The 9424-nt window shown below is 34.4% G+C and overlaps 2 protein-coding genes across 4 annotated transcripts; both read right to left on the minus strand.

The window, feature by feature from the left end:
- Window positions 1–1072: 1072 nt before the first annotated feature.
- Window positions 1073–2601, minus strand: LOC113863045 (60S ribosomal protein L22-2). Its single transcript, XM_027496427.1, has 3 exons — window positions 2546–2601; window positions 2017–2267; window positions 1073–1485 (listed from the first exon to the last, which is right to left on the minus strand). Exons 2-3 carry the CDS (start codon window positions 2244–2246, stop codon window positions 1341–1343), a joined length of 375 nt encoding a protein of 124 aa, XP_027352228.1. The 5' UTR covers window positions 2247–2267; window positions 2546–2601; the 3' UTR covers window positions 1073–1340.
- A 1229-nt stretch (window positions 2602–3830) lies between these two features.
- LOC113861502 (E3 ubiquitin-protein ligase RFI2-like) lies at window positions 3831–9143 on the minus strand. Of its 3 annotated transcripts, XM_027494353.1 has the most exons (7): window positions 8697–8794; window positions 7934–8099; window positions 7630–7811; window positions 6786–6844; window positions 5588–5613; window positions 5113–5497; window positions 3930–4884 (listed from the first exon to the last, which is right to left on the minus strand). In XM_027494353.1, exons 2-7 carry the CDS (start codon window positions 8007–8009, stop codon window positions 4407–4409), a joined length of 1206 nt encoding a protein of 401 aa, XP_027350154.1. In that variant the 5' UTR covers window positions 8010–8099; window positions 8697–8794; the 3' UTR covers window positions 3930–4406. The 3 variants fall into 3 exon arrangements, with proteins under 3 accessions (XP_027350152.1, XP_027350154.1, XP_027350153.1); XM_027494351.1 differs by lacking the exon at window positions 7934–8099 and having other exon boundaries at window positions 3831–4884; window positions 8697–9143; XM_027494352.1 differs by lacking the exon at window positions 7934–8099 and having other exon boundaries at window positions 7642–7811; window positions 8697–9143.
- Between the last annotated feature and the right edge of the window lie 281 nt (window positions 9144–9424).

The raw sequence follows: 9424 nt of genomic DNA on the forward strand, positions 1-9424 counted from the left end.
ACAGTTTTTTTTAACGTTTCTTTAAATAGACATTAAAAAAATTAAGAAATAAAAAGATGATCAATATTAACAATTAAGAAATAGCAATTACGATATATTACACGTTGGATAATAGTGATAAATTCTCAATTTTTACATAAAATAATTATCTAATAAACATGCTGTAAATGAAACTTAAGAAAATTGTGTCAAGTTCTCTTTACGAATCTTAACGCAATTTCATGAATCCTAATACATTAGAATCTTGGTTAAATAGATGCATTTATTTTCATTATAAAAATATAGTTTGAAGCTGCCAACGCCTAACCAATGAGACACTAACACCCTTTATTTAGAAAAACAAGCCAAACTCAACTCACTTCAACCCTCAGCAGTCGTGTCAAATCCTCTTGCCAAGTGGTACAATTGTCTTGTCCACTGCATTCCAACCGTTTACTAAATATTATACTGTAACAATTATATTGTCTTAAGTACATCTATAAGATTCTTAACAAGCCCTTTCTATACTACCTGGTATGCATGACTTCATATTTGAGGATTTTTTTTGTGACGCGAGAATAAGGTAGAAATGAAAGGGTAAGTGGTAAACTTAACATGTTGACATATACACAGAATTAATATTATTCCATTCTTAAACATTTTCTATGATATCTTTCTCCAACTCTTTTTTTTTTTGTTTCCCTCTCAATTTTGTATAACATATATTACATTCTTAGACCCTATTTTTGCTACGAGTCCGACCAACCACCCATCACACTGCAATCTACAAAAGAAAACATGGTAACTGCCATGAAGCAATTCAAACCACGTGTTTTAGATTTTGATAAATTTGATTATGAAAGAATTAATTTTGAAATAATTGATGTGTCCGGGCACATTTACAAGTGAGATTAAAAGAATGAAATGTGTTCGGTTGATTAAGTAAAATTGTTAGTCATCCCACCAAAGAATTAGTTTCCTCGACCACAAAAATTACATAAATAAGCATGGGTACTATAAAAATACTAGGTGTGATCAATCTACCTCGAGTGCAAACAAATTGGGAAGGAAAATTAGGGAACAGAAGGGGGAATTTAGCCGACCTGGGGAAGTGTAATTATATGAGATATAATGAAAGAAACACAATGCACTGTATCTAAAGACGTAACAAACACAACAAAATATGTAAATTCTATTCCCAATTCAACATCAATTGCGCCACAACTCTTAAATGATCAAAACTGTTAAATTGCAACTGATCAAAACAAAGCATCGTATCTCAAGCAATACTTGCCAAATGAAAGCTAGCTACAGGAAAAGGATAAACAATGTTCTCTCAAATAAATAAGGTTATCAGACAATTAATCTTCTTCCTCTCCCTCATTCTCGGCAATGTTGAAATACCTCAGTTCATAAACACTTCTATCTTTGTTTGAAGCAATTACTCTAAGCCAGTCACGAACATTGTGTTTCTTCAAGTACTTCTTAGTCAAGTACTTCAAATAGCTGGAACCATACGAGCAGTTAAACACTCAGACCTCAGTTTATGGAAGTCAAAATGAATAAAGGAAAGTTCAAAAAACATCAAATCAAGCGTGGAAATATAATCCAAGTCCAAAACACAGATCATATGATGTGAATATGGAACAAAATTGTTATCACACAAAGCATACACTAGCAATCTACACAAACAAAATACAAAAGAGCCTTCCACGAATTGCTTTTATCGATAGTAGAACTTCAATAGAACATGTAGCCAAGACAACAACTACAACAACCAAAACGTCCTGATGGAAAGAATCAATAGTTAGGGAAATAGAGAAAGAAAGAAAAAACAATCAATTATTTCAAGCACTATCCATTTACCAATATATAAAAAACTCCAGCAACCCAATGATTGAAAATATAACATAAAAACAAGTAAGAGAGCATATATACAATCTAATGATAACATGGCATCCATAATTGTAAATAATGATTTTGCACACTATAGATAAATGAAACTATGAAAGGCAAAAGAGGGGAAAAAAAAAATACCGTTTGGAGAAGTTACTATCAGAGGTAACAGTGATCTTGCTCTTCTCACGGGTAACAGTGACAGTATCACCAAGAGCACCAGCTTTGCCACCAACCTTGATCCTCTCTTGAAGAAACTTCTCAAGAGAAGCAATGTCCATGATCTTATCCTCCACCGGCTTTCCACAGTCAATGGTGAATGTAGCTCCCTTTTTCTTTCCCTTCGCACCTGCTGCACCTCCTCTACTCATTTTTACTCTTACTTTAGGTAACTGCATCCACACACCAAAAATTGAAGATGCTTAAGAACGTTCCACGCGATTAAAAAAATCATTTTTTTTAATGGCTCCAAATATTCCCATAATCTGGGGTTTCCATTAAATTAAAAAAATGAATGGGATTCGAGTTTTTGTAGATCGAATAAACTGAATTGACAAGTTCAAATATATCAAGCAATTGGAAAAGGGGATAAAATGAAGAAAGTGAAGAGAAGAGGTTCAGTAGGGTTTGTTGTTGGGGGAAGATAGATAGAGATTAGAAAGAGTATTACCGTTAGAGATGCGTGAAGAAAAGTTGCTGTGAGGACTGGGAAGACAGATGAGAACGGCGGTGGATATTTTAGGGTTTGGATTTGAGGTTTTATATGACCGCCATCATGCTCTGGTTTTCTAACACCAAGCGCTTCCTTTTTTTTTTTCTTTTTTTTTTTTTTGGGTTTTCTGTTGTTTTTCGAGTTAAAATTGTAAAATCCAAATATTTCTCATGCCCAACGGGCTACGTGCACTATTGGGGCATCAATTGGGCCTCAACAAGGGATTATGGAGGAGTAGTCTTTTTTTTTCATACTTGATATTTAGGAACTAGGACTATCCAAATTGACCACAAAAAAGGCCTACCGAATATTTGGATTGAACTTTTCTAGAATGAGGAGGTATCAGAATTAAAATGAATATTTTAATAAACTATAATTATGTTTCCTTTAAATATATAAAATATGTCGTTTGCTAACCTACCCCAACTAAAAAATAAGTAAATATATATTAATACTTATAGTTGCTAGCGTACACTTAAAAAAAAAGTGTGTTAGAAAGTTTTAGTTTTAATTTTCTTAAAGTGCATTCAATGTATAGCTTGCTAAAATACTTCGAGAAAACAGGTAGGTGTATGTTAACATATCACACACACACTATTATTATTAACATTTTTCATTAAAGTATATAACTTGTGGATCTTACTAAGAAAATTCATAAAAATAAAGCTTAATGTGTATTAACTTATTTTATTCTTATTTTTTTTTTAAAAATCAGTGTTGAATAAATGCTTTTTTTTAATATAATAAAAATATTTTTCATAAAATTATTTCTTTATTCCTTTAACAGATACCTTAAAAGCACTTGTTAGTATTCTCCATACTTTTAACATTGCTGTTGTAATTACTTTTAAGTAAAGGTGAACTAAGAGTGTTGTTCACGCACAAATTTTGATGTTCTACCTATAGGTTAGAATGATTCGTAGGTCAGAAACCATAATCATCTTGTGTAGTGATCGTAGTTTCTCTTTATGATTATTCCTTTCTTTATAAACGTAAGCAGGATGGATCTAGCTTTCATTGCTAGCATTATTGTTGTGGAAACTGATGTCTGATACTCATTCTTAGTTGACCTTCTACATTCATCATCCAAATTAATTGACATGATCGACTATGTTCTGCAGTATTGCAAGGGCTAGGTCAGAAGATATGTGAATAATATGATAAAATAAAAATAAAAAATAATTGCACAAGAAAGTGTAAAGATATAAGAGCTGATGATATTAATATCATTCAATTAATTTTGGTCATGTTATTATATTTTATTATGATGGTGTGTAAAAGGTGACTAAAGATTATTTCGTTAAAGTACCTTTTTTTGAATAAATCAGCCTTGAAAAAAATCCTAAATAGACATGGTTCCCATTTCTCAAACGAGTTCAGAACCCAAAGGACCAGTTCTAACACAACAGTCTATGATCACACTTGCCCCGGTGGTGATAAGATTAAGCGTGTTTTCGATATACAGCATTTGCTTGAGCGTCGATATCAGAAATAAAAAATTCACCCACTACAACAAATGGTTGCCACAACAGCTCTCATCCACTTAATTTATCACTTGAATTGACAATGCCCCTTTCCAAAAGCTAATTTTTTCAACTAGATAGGATCTTATTTTATGCCCTTCCAAGGCAAAGAAACTAGAAGAGGCCAATGTCCATCACACTGCCACACGGCTGCCAGAAAGATGAATTACAAGGCTAGCCATATATAAAGTCTGCCATAACACGCCAGCCAGGCTAAAAGCATTACATAACTTTTCTCAAGCATACACAAATTTTGATTTTCCATAACAACGGTAGTTTGACATAAAACCAGTATGTCACCGATTTTGTGAAGGCATTCTTTCTGATTCATGCCTTAATCGAAAGCTGCTGGATCTGATACCTGGGTCTGATGCACTGGCAGTCTGGTGATATGGTCTCCAACTCGATTCTCTACCAACATGGTTTAATGACAATGACAATGAAGGCAAGTGGTCTCTTTCCCAAGCATGGAAGTGACTTGGCAGATGGCTTTCTTCATGAAAATTACGTCCTGGAGAAGCTGATGGGATATAAACGAAGCCACTACTCTGGTCTGGTGACGAGGCCATTGGTGCTAATGGACTTGAACCACTGTAACTACTGGACCTTCGAGTGCCAGAAGCAACATGTGTTCGTATTGTGGCAGAATTGGGCGGTTGCTGGGTTTGATAATATGCTTGAAGGGCTTGGACTCTATCACGGGCTCGAGCATTGCTGCCTGGATAAGGAGGGATCATTGAAGACGCAACAGAGTTTCCAGCTCTAGCAGCAGAACTACAGAATTACACACATCAAATGTCAATCCCCATGACCTTAACAAATTTCAAAAGATGCCTAGTTCCATCATTTTTTTAATCTACTAATTGAATTTAACCCAATTTTATTATGAATTTGGTAGCGTACAACAATGAGCTTATGCATTTGAGGCTTGAGCAATGTACTAACTTCTGAAAATACAAAGCATCCTAGTAAGGTACACAAACTCTAAAGAGGTACTACTACCTGTGACCAACAAGGAAAGGATGCACAAAGGATCCAGATCTAGGGACCTCTGACCCACCCCTGGCAGGCCTTTGACTACCAGGGGATACTGAGGTCTGATCACCAGCACCTAGTCGAGTACTGGCAGAAGAGAAAGGAGAGGAATGGTGTTCCCAACCGTGATAATGAAGATCCACCGCAGGAAATGTGTAGGAGGTTGGCATGTCACTAGGTACAGGTGGCCCATGCCAATGGTTGAAGGTAGAAGCTTCTGAAACAGCCCCACTAGTGTTGGAGGTGGAAGGATGTATTGGTCCAAAGTAAGCAATATACGGGCAAGGATGACTAGCAGATGATACAGCTGTATGTTCAGCAAATAAAGCATGTTGTCCCAGTACATCATGATCTGCATCTCAAAATTCCAGTCGAGATAACATATTCAGTCAAATGCAAGTTTGATGAAAAGGAGGCTGATGTGCAGGAAAAAGGATCTTACATGCAGTTGATGAAAATTCCCCTTCCCTGGAAAAAAAAAATATAACATGAGCTATCATTTCATAATATTTTTTGTGTGCATGGAAGAGAGAGAGAGAGAGGGGGGGGGGGAGGGAGAGTACATGTATTACCAAAAAGCCAGAACAATACTGCCAAACACTATTACCAAAGATGTTTCCTCAATCATCCATAATAGTAGCAGTACTAACACAATCAATCTTCCATTTCAATATGGCCCACTGAGACCATGATTTTTGTTCCACAACAGTTTGAGAACTGTGATCAGTTTGGAACCCCAAAGTAACTTTTTAAACAATCATACGTTTTGAAACAACTAGCAAATAGCAACAGCTAAAATGCTGTGGAAATATAACCAAAACCGGTATCATTCATACATACACTAATTTTTTTGTTATGCTGAATAAAGTAAACATATTTGATCACAAGAAAAGGTGAATTATTTGCAAGGAGGATAAGACATATCCCTAAACCCTTTTTTCGGTACATGAGGAAGCTTGAATATTAGAATTCAATTTGAAATATCTTTAACAATTCATATTTGTAATTTTTTTAAAAGAGAATAATTATATTCAATAACAAGTACATCTAACATAACTTTTCATGCCAATTTCACCAGAAATTTGAGCAGTTCCCAACAAAACTAGACTAGTCTAGTCTCTGACTCCCAAGTGTGGCAGAGCTTATAGAAGAGAACATGGCAGCTTCTGTCCTCAATCAATGGGAAATTAAGTCTTATTGAAGTACACCTTGGAGCAAATTAGAAATTAGCTCTTCAAATTCTCAATACTTTGTCAAGATATCCATTTTTTTTTCACTTTCTCCTCTCTTATTTCCCAAAAGATCTTATTCTAAAATATAATATGAAGTCACGATTTCAGATGGTATTAACACTTTAACCACATTTGTCTTTATTAACCTGATCTAGTTCCAAGCTAAACACACTAAAATTAACCTTTTATAATATGTGGGTCACCTAAAAACAAATTTAGTAAACAAAAATGTCATTGAAGTCATGAGCAGTATCAGCAACACCATTGTTTCTTAGAAATAGCCTTCAAAAAAGTCCACATTCATGTTTCATCAGGGACAGGGACTTTACAGAACAAAAGAATATCACAAATAGGAATTTGAACAGAGAATAGTCTGCATGCATATTATTGTATGATACTAAAGCTTACTCGAAAGATGAAGGAAGTCGGGTCAAGTTACCAAAAGGGCACCAGTGAACTCCAAAGGACTGCAGAAAGCATTTAGAAACCAAAGTTTAGTCCACATGGTAAGATCTACCCACATAAGAGGGAAAAGAATTAGATAATTCCAGCTGCTTAAGCATATATATATATAGAAAAGGGATTTTGGCTAGAATCATGCACTACAAAAGTAATGGAAAAAAAAATGCACCAGTAGGGATTTCATTGTACATTTGGAAGATTGGGGAAGGTACATATGAATGAAGGCAAAAGAAAGAAGAAGTTAGCTTCAAACTTCAAAGCAGGTCAAAGATATTGAAATTATCTAATTCTTCAATCTAGAAGTTAGTTTTTCTTTCCTACTCTTGAGTAACCACTGTCCTAAAACAACAATTTCTGTGTAAATTTTTTTAACAAAATCTAGTAAAGTAATATTTACAATCAAGCTCGCACATATGCATAAAAATAAGCACCTAATTTTACTAAAAATCAGTTGACAACATAAAGTTGCCCAGCATCAGCAGAAGATAAAATTTAGACTGTACATGTTAGCATGATATGAGATTAATGTCCGTATTGGGTGTTTTTCATTTAGACAGAAGTACTTAATAGCACTGATTAATACAAACAAAATGTTGCCAATTCATAGACATTATTACAGTGTCACCCGAGTTCTCCTGATACTTGTTATGTGCAGGTCAAGCTCAGAAAGAGCAACCTACCTATTTTCCATTGCTAAATTTATGGCTTTTTATAAAATAAGCCAATGCAAACATATGCTTATTGTGAAATAGAGAAACAAAATGGAAGAAAAAATTGAAAGAACACGTACAGTTTCTATTACCATTTCAGAGTAGCTAACATCATAGAGATCCTCATCATGTGTCCAATCATCCATGTTAAATTCTGGATATGATCGGCTACCATTAGCATAAAGCCACTGACCCTTCTCAATCTTCCGACAATTAGGGCACTGCATTGCCCCTTTTATATTGAAGGCTGAGCCAATGCAATCTGAACAACAAAAAGAAGGTAATAAGATGCATAGCAATATGATGCGATGCCATGCAGACAAGCTATCAGCCCATAAAAAAGTTGAAATATGAAACCAAGCAAAATTGCATTACTTTTAAAACATGTATTCATAAACCAATTGTTGTAAATTAAAGTCCTAGTATAAGCCAGGATTTTTTCGTCTTCACTTTTCAACATGCCATCACTATAAAACAGTTTGTTGGGGAGAGTGCAGTAGTTTGTGTAAAGGCCATAGGTTCAAGTCACAGGGAATACACCTTAATGTAGCTAAACAATTTTCCCAGCTCATCAAAATCAATCTATCATTCTTTCATTGGTTGAGAACAAACAATGTTTATATGATAGCTGTTAATAACCATAACATATGAGTTATGACATAATTTAATTAGCCTAATTTATATAAGTCTTCAAACAATTTGAGTACTATTAAACATGTCTTCCAAAACAGTTAGTTTCCATCAGTTCAACAAGAACAATGAAATTCCAGCAACCATTATCATCTGTAGCACAGAAGAAATCCCGTGCATGTAGAAACTCAAAATCATTATTTGCTGCTATATTTCACCCAGAAGAACAAAATATTGAGTCAGATGAGAAAAATATGAGGAAAGATCTACCTTACAAAATTATAACAACAGGAAAAAAAAGTGTAATAATAAAAACAAAGCCCAAAGCACTCTCTCCCTAGCTCAACAAAAATACCACTCCAGCAAAGAGCACAAAATTTTCAAATAAAATAAAAAGATTAAATGAAACAAATGCAAAAATTAAAAACCAGATCTCAATTGTTAGAAGTTCAATCTAACAATAAAAACGGCGTCGAATTGGAGGCATTGAAACGAGAGAGGAAGCACGAATACGTACCGAGATGAAATTGATGGCCACATTGAAGCTTGGCCCAGGATCTATCGGCGTTATCGGCAACAAGGTCGAGGCAAATAGAGCAAGGCAGGGAAGAGAAGGAGTCGTTTGTGTCTCCGTCATCGTCATCGTTTCCGAGACCCATCGCAATTGAAAACCCTAATAGATGGAATCACGTCATTCAGACAGGAACGGAACGGAATGATTTGCGTCGTGTGCGGGTTTCAGTTCGGATTAGGAATGTAAAAGTGAAAGCGTGAGTAGAGCAGTTTAAATAGATCAGATCTTAATTCCAAACTCTTTTCTTTCTTTTTCTTTTGTTCAGCACACAGAAAGACAGAGAGAGAAGAAAGGACCAAAGATGGTTTGGGGAGTTTGGGAAAAGGGATATAAGAAATTGAATGTCATCAAAATCTCTTCTCTCTCTTCACTTTTTTTAATATTTAATTTTAGAATGTAATTGGACGCGTAAAAACTGTTCTCTCCATAAACCAAGTTTATAGATTTTATTATTTTTTACTTTTTTTTATTGAATTTTATTTTAACTGATCACGTCTTTCCTTTTCTTTTTTTTTTACACGACTTAAGCGTTTGATCAGCTTCTGTACCGTTTTTCTATATACTATAATTGTCTATCGTGCATTTATAAAAAAAAATATTGTAACTTATTTTTAAATTTTTACATGCTTTAATTTATTATGTGATTATTTTAAACAAATATTTTTTAATTA

The sequence above is a fragment of the Abrus precatorius genome, unplaced genomic scaffold, assembly GCF_003935025.1.
Source record: "Abrus precatorius isolate BTA unplaced genomic scaffold, Abrus_2018 Scaffold3, whole genome shotgun sequence".
In the NCBI taxonomy this organism is placed as follows: Eukaryota; Viridiplantae; Streptophyta; class Magnoliopsida; order Fabales; family Fabaceae; genus Abrus; species Abrus precatorius.

Coding starts and splice junctions, on each gene's coding strand:
- LOC113861502 (XM_027494351.1), bottom strand. CDS start 8,838: ATGGGTCTCGGAAACGATGACGATGACGGAGACACAAACGACTCCTTC. Junction 7,812..8,696: donor TGGCCATCAATTTCATCTCG/GTACGTATTCGT, acceptor TTTGTTGTTCAG/ATTGCATTGGCTCAGCCTTC. Junction 6,845..7,629: donor CTGAAATGGTAATAGAAACT/GTACGTGTTCTT, acceptor TGCTTTCTGCAG/TCCTTTGGAGTTCACTGGTG.
- LOC113863045 (XM_027496427.1), bottom strand. CDS start 2,246: ATGAGTAGAGGAGGTGCAGCAGGTGCGAAGGGAAAGAAAAAGGGAGCT. Junction 1,486..2,016: donor GATAGTAACTTCTCCAAACG/GTATTTTTTTTT, acceptor GTATGGTTCCAG/CTATTTGAAGTACTTGACTA.